Raw genomic sequence first — 19,449 nt, 5'->3', positions numbered from 1 at the left:
ATAAAGGCTGGGCGCCTATACAGACAATGATCGGCTTATCTGCGGGTAGGAATGCCGGAGGGGATTCCTCATAACTGCTGCAGTTACGACCTCTGCTGGCTGTTCCATGCCCTTGGTGCGTGACTCTCAGTGCACGATACAGATCTCCATATGAACCCACATCATACAGGTGAAAAAAAGCAGCCAGCTATTGCACACAGGGCAGTTGTAGCCTAGTGGTTGAGGTACTGGACTAGTAATCAAAAGCCCCACCACTGCCAGGTTGCCACCGCTGGGCCCTTGAGCAAGGCCCTTAACCATCAATTGCTTAGACAATATACTGTCATAGTGCTGTAAGTCGTTTTGAATAAAAAGTGTCTGCTTCAGTGGGGGAGTGTGTAAACCATGTCTCTTCTAGGTCTGGAGTGTGAGTCTGCAGCAGTTCAGGAAATATGATCGGGTCATTAGATATGACTAGACTGAGAGGAAAATTAGGGGAAAATGCATTAAAAACACTCAGTTTTTAATAAATAAGGATAGGTCAAAGTTTACCGTTACTTAGAAATGAAACTGAATGCTGTCTTTAGTGCTTAATGAGCATTATTATTGTCTAATTTCTCCTATGCTCTTGTGGCTAAACTGAAGCAAATTCACACATTCTTGTTCCAAATTGTTAAATAAAGAAAGCCTTCCGTTAGGTCTCGGCAAACGTTTAGCCATCTAGGGCAGTTGTAGCCTAGCAGGTAAGTTACTGGACTAGTAATCGAAAGGTCGCTGGTTGAAGTCCCACCACTGCCAGGTAGCCAGCGTTGGGCCATTGAGCAAGGCCCTTAACCCTCAATTGCTTTGACAATATACTATCACAGTACTGTAAGTCACTTTGAATAAAGAGCATCAGCTAAATGCAGAAAATGTAAACGTGTCGTTGGGGGCATGTGTAAGTCACGTCTCTCCTAGGTCTGGAGTGGAAGTCTGCAGCAGTAGAGGAAATACGATCGGGTCATTGGTTACAACTAGACTGAGAGGAAAATTAGGGGAAAATGCATTAATAAAAGGCTTGATGTTTAATAAGCAAGAATGGGTCAAAGTTTACCTCTATTTAAAATTTAAACTGAATGCTGTCTCTAGTGCTTAATGAGCATTATTAGTGCCTAATTTCTCTTGTGGCTAAACTGAACTAAATCCACACACTCTTGTTCCAAAACATAAAAGAAAACCTTCTGTCAGGTGTCAGGTGTAGGCAAACGTGTAGGGCAGTTGTAGCCTAGCGAGTAAGGTACTGGACTAGTAATCGGTCGCTGGTTGAAGCCCCGCCAGTGTTGGGCCATTAAACAAGGCCCTAAACCCTCAATTGCTTAGACAATATACTGTCACAGTACTGTAAGTTTTGAATAAAAAAAGTGTCTGCTAGAATCAGGTTTCCATTCTACAACTTGATGATTATGGCAGTTGTAGCATAGCGGTTAAGGTACTGAACTGGTAATCAGAAGGTTGTTGGGTCAAGCCCCACCACTGCCAGGTTAACCCTCAATTGCTCAGACTGTACACTGTCACAGTACTGTAAGTCGCTTTGGATAAAAGCATCTGCTAAATGCAGAAAATGTAATGTAATGTAAGGGTTACATTTTCAGATGAAAAATTGTGAATGGACTCTAAATTACAGCAATACGCTTTAAAATTCATGGCTTCGGGATTTAAAATGAAACGGAATTGTAAATATTTAAAATAACTTTTCTTCTAGAAAGCTCTGTTATTAGACCTGCCAAACCACCACTTTCTTTAAATATATCAGACTATATCCGCCAACTGTGTCAGGCTAAATCAATAAAAATATAAGATATTCTACAATTGGATGTGAAATTTAGGCCTCACACTTTGTTTTTCTTGCATCGTAGGAACACCATTAAGAATTTCTATCCTGATCAAGTATAACTCACCTGGACCACAAAAAATATCTGCTTAAATCTTAAGGTCTGAAGGTCTCCCAAACCTCAGAAAGCATGGCCAAGTCTTTTTTTTTATTTCACTGCTGAAGGAAAATCCCATCCCTCTGCCTTCGTAACTCATCTAGATCGCATTTCCAGCTGGCTGACAGTGGTCTGAACCTGACCCTCGTGCGGTTTTACTCGACTGGCCGCTCTCATAAACTTTAAAGAGCTAATTTCCAGGCAGCGTGATTTGGAAATTCGTATCGAACATAAACGACAATGTAAATCTCATCGTAGCACCTTATGCTTTTTTGCCAGCAATGCAAATACAGTGTTTGTGTGTACTTCTAAAAAGCTTTCTCTAAGCCTCTTAAACCGTGCCGTCACCACTCCCACGAGCGGGATGTAGTCAGGCAGGAAGCAGACAGACAGACAGTCAAACAGACAGAGTTCTCTCCAGAAAGAGCAGATCCTCCACTGGGGCGGTCAGATGAAAGGCGATGAGCAGTATCGATCGGGCAGCAGGGGGAAGAATTGCCGGCAGTGTGCATGAGCCAGAGCTGCTGGAAAAAAAAAGAACGAGTCTGGGGGCATCGAGACCTCTGAGGGAAGACGGAGGGTGTGTGTGTGTGGGGGGGGGGGTGTTAAGGCAAACCGGGCTGATGGGCTGTCACTGAATCCCTCCATCTCTGCAGTCCATTTCCACGCAGCGCCACAGTGTGCAGTGTAGTGTTGCTGATGAGAACTGTCGGAGCGGAGCTACCCAGCTTGGGGTCAGAGAAATGACTGACCTTAAGAACGCGTCGCACACCCATGCGCGCGCACACACACATTTCTGTCTTACACTATGACACACAAACTTACCGTCTTGCTTTAAACACACTGTAGATTGGAAAGATCCAAACTTTCCTTCATTACCATTGCAAATGTAATGAGCCAGTGGTTCTCAAATAAACAGATTAAATACTATCCCTGATATAGCCACTTCAAAGGCTTGTATTGTACCATTATGTAGCCATTTTTGGGTGGGATCCCCACCTTCCTCACCACTGAAGATTAACATACACCCCCTCTAAGACATAAGACATAAACAGTAACTAGCCTCCTTATTTTTAGCGTTTTTGTTTATGCACTTAGCCAATTAGTCCTCCACTCCTGGAGACCCTGATCGGGCCCGAGGAGGGTATATTTGCCAACAAGTACGCAGTCCACCACAACCCCTTGTTGTTCACCCATGTAAGCTGATCTCCGCATTCCTCCACCTCTGCATTTCGATCTGACAGCAGTGCAGAAAGAAACCCCATGGACCGTTCACTCCCTCAAACACAGCCAGTTGTTCCTGTTAGACGCCTGGCCTGGTTGATAGCACCACTGACATTCGAAGCTCTTGGCAGTGGTGGGCTGGTATAGCAGACCACTGAAGCACTCAGACATTGTTTGAAACTTGCTAACACAGCAGTCTGCACTAAGATTAACTTCAGATGTCACATGACTACCCTCCTTATTTAAGTATGTCTGATCAATTAGAGCTGCCATTAGGGGCATCTGTACCTTTGTGAAAAGATGTGTCTCTGACGTATTGTGATTTTGAAATGATTTGTGTGATGCATGGATGTTGTAAATGATAGTGTATGCATAGCTTACAAGGAAACAGACTGGAACCTTCTTCAGATTATTACTAATAATATTACTATTATTAATATTTGTTGATAATTAGTGGGGCTGAAACTCCTAAACTATTAATAAAAGCGGGGTTTCACATACTTTTGGCCATATAGTTTATGTTTTATATGTTATGGAAACTGTTTTTTTTTTTAAACAAAAAAGGTTTTGTTGATGGCAGACTGGTAGCTTTGCAGTACTGGGTCACTACTTGATTTGGTTCAGTGGAACTGTTGTGTCATAGGGTTTATCTTCTGAGACACCTACTCGCCTGTTTGGAAGGAAAGTGGGGACACACTCAATGGCCTACTTTAAATCTGTCAGTATCATGCTATAGTGTCAAGCTTTGCATACAGAGTTTCACTAAGTGCAAGAGCGTATCCGTGTCCAAGTTTGGTGTGTTTAATTTCACGGACCTCGTTTTTCAAAAATCACAGATTTCACGGCAGTCATTAAATAACACTCACAAATTGAATGATAGAATAAATGGAAGCTACAACACACAGCACAGCCTACCTTAGTAGTTGAATGTAGACCTAGAACATCCAGCAACGGTGCGAGGCTTCATGTTAATGAAAATTCTTGTCCTGTTTTGATCTCCCCCTAAACCTCCACACAATTGCTGAAGCATTTTAGCTGGACATTTTGACTAACTGAATTGCTGTAGGATTGCGAGGATCGGCTAATACTGCAAATTAACCAGTAAATGTGAGGCACTTGACTTCTACACGAATTAAAAATGTTAAATTGCTAAACACAAAACGTAAAGTTTGAATTTCAAAGCAAATTGCATATTACATGGGAAACCGCTCAATTCAAGGTCTGTGACACGATTTTCACGGCTGTGAATTAGGTAGGGCCTTACTTGTGGCCTATGGATGGGGGTGTTGTCATCCTAGATGGGACCAATCCCACCAGGATCAAATTAATCAGAATAGAATTAATCAGTTCCATATTAATCTAATGATCAGTTACAATAACAATAACTAAAGATTGGTTTCCTCTAAGGGGACACATAGACATATAACATGCATTACACCTTTCTGGAAACATTTTAACTCATGGTTATATTTCTTATTTCTGCAGTATGTCTTAGGCACCAAAATATTGTGTCCATGTGGAACAGTGGTAAAAGAATGATTTCCTATTTAATATAACCTTTGTTTTGGTTTCTAAGTTCGATGGTAGACACTAGTGTTTGCTTATCCTACATAAATATAAAGCAGACTTCTTTGTTTGTAATTATGATAGTACTTTTCAAACCATGCATCTATGAATCTGACCTCACTATCCTCCATGTACGTCAGTGCAGCTAGGTGATTTAAATTAGCATGGAAGAAATATTAACAATGCAAGCTTTTGTCGACTATGTTCATTTAGTTTATCAATTACCTGCAACATTTTAGTAGCAAATATCCCAAAATATGATCTCATTTGAAGGTGGTTAAGGGTGTGACCAACCTTTACTGTCGATGTGCCCCACGGGACAGATCAGCCTAGACGACATGCTAATTGAAACGTGTTGGCGACTCATTGACGTCTTGGCTTCTGTTGCAAGGCCATTTCAAACCACATTGCTGATTGCTGGTTTCACATCACATGGGGAAAATCAATAACGGTCATAGAGATCAGAAATTTTTCTCTGCAAGTAAACGCAGGATGACTTTCCTGTGATGTAACGGTACTTTTAAGCCTGTGTAGCGGTTTGTGTTATCATGTTACACTAGATTTTATTATTGTTTATTTATTTTGGCATTGAGGATCATTTGCGTTGGTTAAAATATAAAAGAATTAGGATTTGGTTTGCGCCAACTAGTCCTACCTTAGTGTAATAATGTCTTACTGGCATTCACATTTTATTGTAAATAAGTCTCGACTTCATTTCATTTGTTAATATACATTCATTCCTGCATTTCAGGCCTGCAATACATTCCAAAAAAGTTGGGACAGTAAAGCATTTACCACTTTGTTATGTTGCCATTCCTTTTCACCACACTTAAAAGACGTTTTTGTCACCGAGGATACCAAGCGATTTAGTGTTTCAGGAACACTTCATTTGCATTTTCCATACTGTCCCAACTTTATCTGATTTGGAGTTATATATATACGTATATATATTCTCAAAATAGCACTGTCGCCTCACAGCAAGAAGGTCCTGGGTTTGATTTCCAGGTGGAGCGCTCCCGGTCCTTTCTGTGTGGAGTTTGCATGTTCTCCCCGTGTCTGCATGGGTTTCCTCCGGGAGCTCCGGTTTTCTCCCACAATCCACAGACATGCATTCAGGTTAATTGGAAACTTGACAGGTTAAAATTGAACTGATAAACCTGTTCTGTCATGATTGTAACCACAGTGTGTAAAACATGACCTTAAAATCCTGATAAAATACAAATAAATAAGTTCTCAAAAATAAATAAAAAAATCGGAGTGGCCCAAAACATCAGTGTTTGTCCTTGTTTTCATTAACAGCAAAGTAAATGCAGATTTCTTAAAAAATATACATCTACTGATTGGTTATCTGTAAGAGGAACAGCTTGATTTTTTGTCATTTAAATAAAATGCCTATAAATACAGTTCTGTATAAAGGTGACTGTTTCCTTTAAAAACATCTATTATTAGCTTTATAAAAATGCATAATGAATAAGAAATCATTGACTTCTATCACAGCCTTACACAAACAGTTGAAAACTGCTGCCAGTGCCACCCACAGGGTCAGAGACACCCAATCTTTTTTTTTCTACAAATAATTAAAGGTATGGGTGTGCCCACACTGTATATACGCCGTATATACAGGACTCATGAACTTACAGACTCTTTAAAAATAGATTTTCTTACATTATTTAAACAAACTGCACCAGTAGAATCACTTCTACATTTAATAGTTAGTTTCCTCAAAAACTTTAGTTATAGAAATGTCTAAATGTGTGCAGTACCGACTGCATCTTTTCACCTGCATGAGGTGCAGATCAGCTTTGTGTACGGAGAGTCACACCCTGATTCTTATTATTCCTTGACTTTGCGCAGGCGGCATCAATCAGCCAGCAGAGGTCGTAGCTGCATCAGTTATGAGGAACCCTAGTCCGATTTTCCCACCTTGTGAACAACAGTCGTTGTTCATGTAGCCGCTAAGCCCAGCTGGATGGCAGAGCTGAGATTCAAAACGCTCTGGTGTGCTAGCGTTTGAGGGGGGAAAAGGAAATCAGCCTCACGGTTGCAAGAGTGACTTCTACTGTCAGGTAAAGGCACTGGCATGAGGTACATAAGAATTTGTTGATGCCAGTGGTTGGTATTAAGATGCAGCCGGTGATTTTACACTTTTTGGGAAGAGAGCTAGTCAAGGGTGTCATGCAACCAGCAGACGTCACCAGTGTGCACTGGGTATATCCAAATTGTGCCTTTGCAAAAAGAGGAAACACCCTGTTGTGGCAGCTTGTTAAAGGCACAATACATTACTATAATATATTTTTCTTTGTTCCTATCTGTTATGGATAGAAATATTTAATGCTTTTACTTATGACCCATGTAATTTGGGTAGCCTATCATATTTTTCAACAAAAAGGTCTGTGCGTGTGTGCAGCATGTGCACGCCGTGTGGTGTGTGTGTGCTCTTGCATGCTCACATAAGTGATAAGAAGGTGTCTCTGGAGGCCAAAGGGGGGTTGAAGGGGGGTCGGGTGTCACGTCTTCGATCGCTCCTGAGGGCGCTGACAGCTCCCGACGCTACTTTAAACTCTGGCTCCTCTCAGGCCGCCGGATCTCAGCACGCCGCCTGACCCCAGAGATGAGCACAGGGCGGGGGAGAGAAAAAAAAAGATGAGTGGGGGCGCCGGCATGGCACTGCACGACACCGCCGAGCCGAGCAGCCGTGGTTTCACATTACACAGCAGCCTACATCACAGGCGCTGCAGGAACAGAGTCAACACATCCAAGAATTTATGAGCATCCAAGGCTTCCTCGAGCAATATTTTAAAATAAAAAGTTAAGGCAGTGTTTCTGTGTCTGGAAAATAAAGGAAAAACCTGATTGTATGGTTTAAAATTAAAAAAATTAAAATGTACTCTCATAAACTGGGGTCAGACTTTGAACTGGAGCCTTGAAGTCTCCAATCAAAGACTCACAGTGCAGGACTCAGTCTAGTCTTGTGGTGCCAGACATGACCTTCAAAGAGTTTTGATGTCCAGGGAAATTGTTTTAAACTTAAGATACAACATAAAATAAGCCGGATTGACAACATCTCAACGTGGATTGCGTTATCAGGGGCAAGAGACAGAGGGCATTGGACAAAGCTGAGCCATCTGTGCAACAAACCATTGTAGAGCCTTAACGGCGCCGTGACGAAGAATGAACAACATAAATCTAAAAAATTAATGTCCCGCCATATCATCAACCAATAGGAACACTGACGAATTCTAACATTATGAAAAGCTTGTAATTGGAATATATTTATATTTATACTTCAGTACACTGGGGGGCATTTTAAGCATATCCGAACATGGGGGGTGGGGCTATATAATGTAATTACGGCCTTGTTTTAATTACTAGTGTTCTTTATGTGTACCAGTGGACCACTTGGCTCAACTGCAAATCCTAGTGTTCAAATTTTCATGACTGTATAATCCAATTCCTTTAGCGTATATTTATCCCAACTGCATGGTCATTAATTGTGATCAGTAGAGACACACACCAGCCTTATTCATTATCATCCTCCTGTACAGAGATGTTACAGCAACAACAACAAACGCCCAGGACCTTCATGCCGCCCCTAAACTCAAGATGAATAAAATTTACAATAGTATAAATTAATATAATCTAGAATCGTCTAGTGACTGTCTGCTATCCATTCTCATTCAGTCACACATAATTAATACCAATAGCTGAAGGGACATTAAAGTCAAAACCTAAACTGAGAAAAAAATGAGCTAGACTGGGTAGACTCGCACAAAGAAGCTATGAATTAGAAGCGGCTGGAACACATTACACAGTGTGGACACAGTGTGCCCACAGTTAAACGAGTGGAACCGGGCGGGTCACGCCTTGCAAGTGAACCGGGCATGAATATGAAACCAAGTGCAAAATGCTTGACCAAAATAAAACCAAAATAGGGACAAAAACAAATAAATAAGGTCAACAAATAAGGTGGATAGATGCACGTTAAGACCTACACCGTGACCACACATTAAAGTTAACAGTATACGCGACTATTAAGTCCAAATGTAAGAAATCCCTGGATTTATGAGATACAAATAAATAAGGTTAAAATAACGGAAACAGGGTAACAAATGAAAAACACAAAAAACTACAACAGCCTACAATGGAGACAGTGGATAGAACAGGGATAGCGCAGAACTGAGAACTGGTTGTCAAAATATGGCGGCTGCTCCGGCCTTTTGCGACAATTCAGTTCTCAAAAAAAAGGAAAGATAGAGAACCCTAAACACAAGCTGACAACGGAAATGCATAATGGTCAATCGTCTGCGCCTCCGTGCCCCCTCTTGGGTTTAGTGGCCCCTGCTTCTGCTTTTTCTTTGTCTGTGGGATTTGTACACACTGAGCTTTAAGGTACCGACTTTGGATAAGGGGCCTCTTTTGTCTTCTAAGCCTTTTACTTTTTAAAAATGATTTATGCTTAAATATATATTCATGGGGCAGCACGGTGGCTCTGTGGGTAGCACTGTTGCCTCACATTAAGAAGGTCTTGGGTTCGATTCCCAGGTCCGGGTCCTTTCTGTGTGGGTTTCCTCCGGGAGCTCCAGTTTCCTCCCACAGTCCAAAAACATGCAGTCAGGTTAACTGGAGACACTGAATTGCCCTATAGTTGAATGAGTGTATGTGTGTCTGCCCTGCGATGGACTGGCGCCCCGTCCAGGGTGTTACTGCGTGCCTTGCGCCCATTGAAAAGCTGGGATAGGCTCCAAGACAACCCCACAACTGTGATTGGATAAGCGGTTAAGACAGTGAGTAAATGAGTATATATCCATGTATATAATAACACACACATTTTCATCTCAGAGCTGTACTTTTCCTTACAGCACTCTACACAGGGTTGCCAGGTAAACGTATGTCCTACTGAATTGAGCATTTAATTTTTATACCTATTACGGCATACACATACATTGGTTTTCTCTCACACACCCATTTAGTTCCTATTTTTAACATTAGGTATGAATACAGGATTTTGATGGCTGGTGATTTAAAGTTACCACTAATAACAGACGTTTCACCTCACTTGTACACACGCACCTAAAAGCAAATTGGAAGTATTATCTTCTATATCATCTACATTGCACAGACGTCCTTCGGCTGTTGCCGCCAAGCATGCAAGCTAGCTGACACTGCTTCAACAGAGTTGCAATCGTTCATTTGCCTGTCAGCTGGTTGGCAGACACGGCTGATACCTGACTGATTGACGGGGTCGCTTCAATTTTTCCTTCTTCTTTTCTCAAATCTTGAAGGATGGTATGAATTTGTTTTATTATTTAAAAATCCTGAGATTAAAACTAACATTAAGAGCAGATTATGATTTTTTGGGTGTCAACAGAGTGAGCTAAAGTAAAAGTGAGATTGCACCAAAATAATTTTATTTATATTTTAACATTTGATTCGTTATTACAGCAATAAAAAGGAAATAAAAATGAGGTTTACAGTTAACGTACAAGATAGAAAAAACATGAAGTGAAAAGTTTAGATTTACACATTTGCATCGTCACGCATCAGTAGAACTGCTTCACTGTCATTGCCTCCACAGAGGCTGTTTCTTCTAGTACAACACAGTCGATCCCAATGGGTAAAGCTCTGAATTTAGCAGTGTAAGAAAGATCTCATTAAGGTTTCTTCTCTCCAATATTTAAGAAAAAGTGGGGGTTCCCCGTAACCGTCACCCTAGGCTTGCTTATTTGGAGTTTTGGACCTGGATTGCTCTGGGACAGCGTTCATAGTAAAAAGTGTGATACAAAGAAATTTGACTTTGATGATCAGCAGTGAGTCAAGAGGCTGGGTTGTGCACCAAATGAGCCAAAGAATTTGGACTATGCACACTGGTCTAATATGCTGTCAAAACAGCTCTGATCTGCTGAGACATGGAATCCACAAGACATCCAAAGGAGTTCTGTGGTATGTAGTACCAGGACATTACCAGCAGGTGTGTCTTGGTGCCACCTCTTCCACAGGTAAACTATGCACATTTTCCTGGCTAACCACATGATCTAGGACAAAATCTAGGATCTAGTATATGTTGGACCAGCCAGCCTTCTTCCATTGCTTCAAAATTTAGAAATTAGGATATGTTTGACCAGCCAGCCTTCTTCCATTGCTTGAAATTCTAAGATCTAGGATTTGTTAGACCTGCCAGCCTTTATCCACTGCTCCAAAATCTAGTATCTAGCACTTTGAGATTTGTTTTCAAATGTAAAGTGCGTTATAAATAAAATGTATTATTATTATTATCTAGGATATTTTGGACCAGCCAGCCTTCTTCCATTGCTTTAAAATCTAGGGTCTATGATTTGATGGACCAGCCAGCCTTTATCAACTGCTCTAAAATCTAAGATTTAGGATTTGTTGGACCATTCAACCTTTGGTCATTGCTTCAATGTCCAGTTCTGATGCATATGTTGCCATTGGGATTAATGCCTAAATTGTCAATATGATCCTCAGTCTGAGCCACAGAAGTCCTTTTGTTTGATCCGTACTAGACACTATAGACTTTACGTCCTCTGGAATAAGTAAATCTTGGCAACCCAGCAACCTGTCCGTGGTTTGTGGCTTGTCCCTCTTCAGACCACTGTAAGTGGGTACTCACCATAGCTGTTGTTTGCTGGAAAATAGGTTGGAAATTTGACTGTTAAAAATTTGGGAATTGACTTAAGTGCATCACATCAAACTTGTTAATACATCATTTCTAACTTATATGTCTGTATTTTTTTTATTTTAAAGCCTCTTATTTTTAGGCATATTAAGCCTCATCACACAGGCATTGCGCTTTTAAGGAGGCAGTCCTTATCAGTTTTAAAGTTGCCGTCTTCTTGCGCTGCACTGGTCCTTATCTGTTCTTCCCGTCTGCTCTTGTTGGCGCCGTCAGTGTCGGACGCCGGCGTACACAGACAGCTTTGCTTACTGCTCTGCTACACCTTCCCAGATCAGAGAAAGCTTTCATAGGCGGAATGGGAGGGGAAGAGGGGGGTAAACTCCATATTACTGCCCATGGTTTTGATGTACAACAAGCTCGTGGTCAGGAGTCCATATACTTTTGGTCACAGTTATCAAACCCTATTAAAGACAATGTAGGGTATGGACAACGGGAGGACCACACTTCCCTTTCTCTGTTATTTGACATGCTGGTGCCTTAACCAGACATTATGAGTCAATGTTTCAGCAGCAGTGTTGTGCTACCCATCTGACCCTCCCTTCCTCAGACACAGCCAGTCGTCTGTTGAGCGCCCAGTCAGGTGGGCTAACGTATTTAGACCTCTGTGCCACCTGAGTGCCCCTAAAACCTCATTTTTGTCACCGTACCTGTATCACTTTGCTGACTGCAAGTGCTGTTGGTGTCTGTAATGTTATGATGCAGTGTGGCTCTTGGTCTGTCTCTCTCATACTTCACCAGAGGAGATTAGTCAGGTCAGAGCGCGCTCAGTCCACGGCTTTCAGCTCCTCGCTCTCGTCTCCCCGGGTTATTTATTACACCCCCCCACACCCCACCCCTCCTTCCTTCCCGCTTCTTCCCCGCCGGCAGCGTTGCGGCTTCGGCCCGCCGCCAACAACTGCTCTGAGAGAGGGGGAAAACAAGGGGGCTCATGACCAACGACTACCAGGTCAAAATTTCATCTACATGGTTTTACATCGATACAAATGTGATTCTACACTGTTTTTAAAATACATTTGGGGCCTGTTGTTGGACTATACGGACTATTAACACACAAACTTTTTGTTCCCCAAATGAGTAAATATAAAAGACATTAAGAGGGACGACAATAATTAAAATCATTCAATGATTAATGTATTAATGTTTAGGTTACTTTTTTAATGGTTTCTTAGGGTGGTGCGGTGGTCCTGGTCGTTTCTGTTTGGAGTTTGCATGTTCTCCCCCTGTCTGCTTGGGTTTCCTCCCACAGTCCAAAGACATGCAAGTGAGGTGAACTGGAGATACAAAATTCATTACTGTGTTGTGAGTGACAAGTAACTACCGTTTCTGTCATTAATGTAATAAAAGAGTGTAAAACATGAGTTTAAAATCCTAATAAACAAATAAATGGCTTCATCCAAACAGATTTAAAGTATATACAGTATTTATTCTGCATTTACATTACTTAATACACTTTTCAGTATAGGGATCTGTCCATTAGACAAAATACTAAAAAGAAAAGAACAACAATAATTAATTTAGCAATTTCTACTATATTTAATTATATTTTTGCTTTAAAAAAAGCATTTATTAATTCAAAACAACAACAAATAAAATAAAAATAATGTAACTTGTTGTTTTTATATCAGCCAATCAGCAGCGTAAAAACTACACTCTTGGGCCTGAAGGAAAACAGCTATTTAGCTACTTGCATTAAGTTGCCAAGCATGTTAACATATCACTGTTGAATATTAATAAAGTTGTAAGCAAACACATATCCAGAACGTTGGCATATATGGATTTGCACAATGAAATGACATATGAACGTTCATGTAAACAGTGATATGGTTTAGTGTACGATATGTCCTTTACTTTGTACTGTATATGGTAGCATTGGTATATTGGTAGCAATATTTTATGGTATTTTTACACTAAATATTATATTTTATTGTTTAAAACCATTGTTTATGCCCCACCTTGTGGTCGAAATACCCCACACCACTGTTTAAATATTGACTCTTGTGTTCAAATAAGCTCTAGACTCAGCGACACCCTAATATGCATAATGAACTTTCTGAAGATAAATAAATGAAAGATTTAAATACAGGGTACATGTGCTTGTTTTCACTTTTATTAAAGTTTACCTGTACTGCCAAAATATACATTCATTTAACAAATCCTAATTCTAATTTTTATGTCAGAATTCCCACTGTAAATCTACTCTGTGTAATGTGCACTAGATAGGCTGTAGAAATCACTAAGTGTATAGTGAGTAGGAAGCTATTTGTGATTTGACATCAGTGTCAGAAACTTTATTACTGATTAAAGATCAGTTAAAATGTCTAATATAGATTATTAGGAACATCACTTGCAAACCAGGCTTTCTTATTTATCATCAGTGCCTTGCCTTAGAAATGCTCTTTTGACTGAATGGGCACAAATTCCCACAGATAAGTCCACTGTGAGTAGACTACTTATAAAGAAAACAGTGACAAGTTCCCAAAATGAAGTGAAAAACTCAGCACACTGATTGGGGGGATGGCACTCTGGGAAATAGGTGGCCAACAGAGGTTGTTCTTAAGCGTGTGTGACGCAGGCTGAAAAGTTCAGGGGAACCCTCTCCTGAACCCAGCGTGTAGGTTGCACACCACCGTACTGTAAGTTCAGGGGAACCCCTTTTTTCGGAAATGTTGCTCTGAGTCCCTGGAGAGGAACTCATGACTCACTCATGATTCGTATGAAGACAGGAGTGGGCAGGTCTGTGTAGGCAGGGGTATCCCCCACAGGGGATCCCTAAATGTGGGGGTGCAGGGATCTCCTACAGATACACAATAATATCTCAGAACCTTATGACCTTTAGATTTTTTCCAGTGTTCGACTGCTGTGTTTTTGGAGGCAATATTGACTTCTTCATGTTAACTTCCTGAGTCTGATAAGTCGCGTCGTGTCTGTAACGTCAATATGCTTCATTCTGTGAGACAGAATAACAGAAACTGATGCTAGAAAAGGAGTTAAAGTCTGAATATGTTGTGAAATATTAAATAAGAGAATCTTACAGGTGGAATTATTGAACGGTATCATGAACACAGATTAATTTCAGATCTTAAAAGCATTGGTAGGCTGGTAACAAACCAACCACTAGTCTTAGCCACGTCATATTTGTTTTGTATCTTCAAATATCTTTCAGAGTGCAGTATGACTAACAGGAAATCGGTTAGACGAGTTCTCCTAAACTCAAAAGCATAACTTTTTTTTTAAGAGTACCACTTCTAGCATTGCAGATCTGTGTTACATAGGCTAGTTACATTCACCATGTTGTCAGATTTGATAACCAGACGCACTTCATGCTGGGCAAATTTTATATGTACATGTGGTAATGTCAGGCGCTCAGGTGGCGGCGGTCTACTATGCTAGCCCACCACTGATAAGATCCGGGTCCGAGTGTCTCCCCAGACCTGATTAGCTTTGTCAACCTGAAGCATTCATAACTTTTCCTAGCATTGAGAGAAGGTTGGGTATAGCTGCAGTCCCTATCAATTTTAATCCTGGTACTAATTTGGGAATAAAAACGTCACTAATTTTGTAGGAAATGTAGCACTTTAACTATAGCTTATGATTTATTTGTAGCTAGCTGTAGAAAAAAGAAAAGTAATGAATTATTGTTTTTTTTCATGGACACACCATCATTTAAACTACCTAAGTGTATACCATGCCACCTTTGCATTATAAACTAATTTAAAGGTTGGGTCAGGATTATTATATTTTTAAACTATTATATAATTAATGAATTTAAGTGTTTCAGCCAGTCCAACTGCTATTGCTATTCTAAGACATCAATTTATTTGTTTCCACCAAGTTTCCATTGTGACAATGGTTTGGGGTAAACATCCATACCATATCACAGAGTTGCTGTTTTAACGGAATTGCTACAAATTTTGAAAAGCCGTCCCAGAAGAATGGATGCTGAGGCAAAGGGCGGTGACTCCATATTATCCATATCAGGATTATTGTGCTATTTATAAATCTATCAAAATTTTGTCTTGATTTTAAGTTGGGTTTGATATGATTTTGACGCAAGAAAGACGGTGTTTTTACTGACTGGTCTTGTGCACACACAGTGCCTGAAGCTCCCCCTTGTGGAGAAACTTCTGCCTGCTTAACGTGAGGAAATACACAAGTTAAAAGCCTGGTCCATTGTGTCCTGTCCGCGAATATCGATATTTTCGTTTTTTCTATTTTGGCTTTTTGTCTATACAATAAGGTCACTGAAAATTGGGTGAAGAATGTAATACATTTAAATAAATAAATAAATAAGTATTAAACAGTGGGATGAATTAGATTGTAAACATTGAGCAAGGCTTTCATATCACACAACTGCTGTTTTTACGAAATTGGTACAAAATTATAAAAACCGTCCCAGAAGAGTAGAATGGAGTAGAATGTTATAGCCACAAAGGGCGCGGGAAATCCACATTAACGTACATGGTTTTGGTATAGAATATCCAACAAGCTGATGTTCAGGAGTCCACATATTTATAACAATGTAGTGTGTTTTAATGAAGGGAAACAGTCAAAACAGAAGTTTGCTAAAGGGAATGGCAAATGAGGACCGTCCGTCGAGAACCCCCTTGGCTTTTTCGCGCCGGGACAACCTCCTCTGTTTAAATGGGCCAAGTTAGACGGAGAAGCGGAGAATGCAAAGCTTGTTCGGTTTGAGTAAAGCGTACCTGCTTACTGAGGCTTGAAGTCGTTTTCTTACTTGGTAGACATTTTGTTGCATGGATTGGAAATAAGTGACGAAATATAAGAAGTGTTGTTGATTTTACTCCCTGTTACGAATCTTTAGAATTGTTATAACACCTGATATAAGGTCAGGATAGACACTTGGAGTGAGAATGCGGTCTGGTATCTGTGCGCATATTGGATAGAGACACTAAATAAAGTTGTGGTGGTAGAAAACACTACAGATGAGATCCAAGAGCAGTTAGAATGAATGAAGCATGGTGGAGGTCAGTGTGCTGTGGGTATGGCAGGCGGCCTCTCAGTGTTAGTGGTGTAGAAGTGAAGTGGTGGGCAGACGCGCGTCACGCAACCAGCGCGGTGAACAGCGGAGCAGCGCAGCGCCGGAGCGAGTGCTAAATACAGCGCAAAATACAAAATACACTACAGAGTCTGGACTGAGCCGACAACCACGTCAACTCAGAAAGAAATACAAACAAAAGAGAACGCGCAACTTGCGCCTATCAGAAGTACAGCGGCGCAACGCGCTCTCAGTCGGTAACATGCCTGCCGTCAAAAAGGAGCGTCTGGACGGAGAAGATATGGCACTTGGTGCGTTCGCGCAGCCGGAATACCTGGCTCCTTTAAACACGGCTGCCATCCCGGTGGTGACCCCTCATCCTCCGCCGCCCTACGACCACCTCTTCACCCATCCGCGCGCCTACCTGCACCGGCACGCCGACGACCTGATGCTGGAGAGGTTCTCATCCATCCCGGATTTTCAGCCGTTTTTCGATAACGGAGAGCCCTGCATCGAGGTGGAGTGCGGCGAAAACAAGGCTCTGTTGTATATTAACAAACTGTGCCAGGGCAGCAAGGGTCCTTCTATTAAACACCGTGGTGAGTGGCTTACCCCCAACGAGTTTCAGTTCGTCAGCGGCAGGGAGACCGCCAAGGACTGGAAGCGCAGTATACGCCACAAAGGTGAGTCCAGTCCAGTAATTCTGAAATATGTTTGAAATGTGCGCAATGCTTGCTTCTTTGTACTTTTCTTTAATAACGAGGGGTTCTTTTAGTTGACTTCTTGCTTTGCTGTTCGTTTGGACAAACAACCGTGCGTAAACGGGAAACAAATGGAATCGGAATAAGAAACGTTATTTATTGCGCATGGTGGATACTGTGATCTTAGAACTCCTAAAGATTAAGTAATAACTTTAGACAACGATATTAAGTTTATATAATGTTAAACACATTGTCGAGAGTAAAGGCTACTTGTTTCAGCATAAGACCAGACTCACTTCGCTTTGCTCCCCTATATGGAACAATACCGTGCGTATTTTGGAAATAACAGCCAGAAATCACAGGTGGAAAGTATATTTGGTGCACAGGGTGGATACTGAAATAGTAGCATGACAAACACCTAAATATTCATTCTATAAGCACATATTAAGCGTTTGGAGCGTTACTGGTAAATAGTTACTCCGTTCAGTATACTACGTTTACTCTGACGCTAGCTGGCTCTTGACAGTCTCTTCGCTCGGAGTAACACCGTGCGTAATTTGGAACTGGAACCGTAATAAGAAACATTGGGATCTAATGTTGGATACTTTAATAGTTGCTCGTGTTTAAAGTAAGTCTTTTATTTTTATTTTTCACACTTGTTTATGCATTTTAAATGTAGGGATGGAAACGATTAGTAGACACTAGTCATTTATTATTTATTTTTACTTCTTTAGAAGTAAATGGGTACTTGATGTACAGCACTGTGCTGACACTTTACCAGGACACGCTCAGCTGACTCTTCCCATGCTCCTCTTTTTGGAAGAACACTGTGCGTAATTGGGAAACATCTGGAATCGGAATAGCAAACGTTGCGTAAGACGAGCAGGGTGGACACCTGCGTTTGCACATTTTAAACTTAAATTAAAATTAAGCAGCTTTGGGTTTATCAGTGTTTAGGGGCTGCGTTGGAAGCCATTTAACAGAATTGCAGGTCAATATATGTTTGGAACATGTAATCGGATTAGATGTGTAATGTCAGTTCCAGTTTGTCAGTGGTCGGGAGACCGCACAGAGATGCGTCCGAGTACTTCTGAATATACGCGCAGTATTTTATTCTGTTCTTGGTTCTGTTTGGGTTCACATACGTTTTAAGACTTTACCTAGCATAAGAATAGAGTTTACATAGAGACCAGGATGCTTGTCCTTGGCATTCCTCTGGCTCTCCAGTCGGAATAGCACAGTTCGTATAGTATTTTGGAAGTTTTTAGAATTAAGAAACACTTGGTCCGCATGCTGTGCGTATTATATTGAATCATATTGTGTTCAGAACGGATTCTTAGGGTTTGTAAGTTTAACCACTTCTGTACGAGGTAGGAATATTTTTGCACTTGCTTAAATAATTGTTTAACACTAGGGATGAAACAATTGCTGTAATGATTTCAGAGTATTTCTCTTAGACTTTGTGTCTGTCAGTGGCTTGCTCTTACCATTACTGGGTAAAATTCTAGTTTCTTTCTAATGGCTTAATTTTCTAGAGCTTTAGTTGTAATTCTATAAGTTATACATGCATCTGCAACTCGTCTGGACATTAATGACACCTCTTCGTGTGTTGTTTCATTATTTTAGTGCTGTTTAAGTGGTAATGACTGTTTCGACTCTTAGTTTACATGACCATCTTGGGGACCGATTTGCTTGTGTGCTTCGGATCATTGTCATAACCCAATTGCACTTGAGCTTCAGGTGACAAACTAACGTGCAGATGTTTAATTTTAGGATTTCAGATATTGAGCAGAATTTATGGCTACATCAGTTATGACAGATGGTCTAGGTTCAGCCCCAAACCATCACGCCACCATCAACATGATGTCAAATTTGGACTGCACTGTTAGATAGACAGAATATTATTCCAAAATATTTGGGGGTCCTTCTTATTGTGGAAATGTGTACGTTGACCTTAACTGAGACATGTGGCCTGCAGTTCTTTAGATGTTTGTCTGGGTTCTTCTGAGACCTCCTGGATGAAACTCTGGGATGCAGACCACTCCTGGGAAGGTTCTCCACTCATCCGTGTTTTCTCCTCGAAGATAATGGCTCTCACTGTGGTTTCCTGAAGTCCTGAAGCTATATCAATGGCTTTGTAACCCCTTCCAAACTGGTAGATTTCGATTACTTCATTTTGCATCTCTTTAAAACATGGCATGGAAATCTGTGCTGCTTTTTGAGACTTTCAAGTTTGCTTTACATTGTCAGACAAGTTCTGTTTTTGTAATGTTCAGGTTCAACAGGTCTTGGGTTTGGCTAGTGAAATTAAACCCAATTGCC

General features: G+C 40.9%; 1 protein-coding gene across 1 annotated transcript in view; it reads left to right on the top strand.

Annotated features, from left to right (window-relative positions):
• Window positions 1-16,335: 16,335 nt before the first annotated feature.
• The window catches only part of samd11 (sterile alpha motif domain containing 11), a 66,107-nt gene continuing 62,993 nt past the window's right edge, over window positions 16,336-19,449 (top strand). Inside the window, exon 1 of the mRNA XM_063015297.1 lies at window positions 16,336-17,109. Within this exon, the coding sequence (XP_062871367.1) occupies window positions 16,689-17,109 (421 nt within the window). The 5' untranslated portion in view covers window positions 16,336-16,688. The remainder of the gene's footprint in view (window positions 17,110-19,449) is intronic.

The sequence above is a fragment of the Trichomycterus rosablanca genome, chromosome 19 (assembly GCF_030014385.1).
Source record: "Trichomycterus rosablanca isolate fTriRos1 chromosome 19, fTriRos1.hap1, whole genome shotgun sequence".
NCBI lineage: Eukaryota > Metazoa > Chordata > Actinopteri > Siluriformes > Trichomycteridae > Trichomycterus > Trichomycterus rosablanca.
This window is presented reverse-complemented; position numbering and strand designations above follow the sequence as displayed.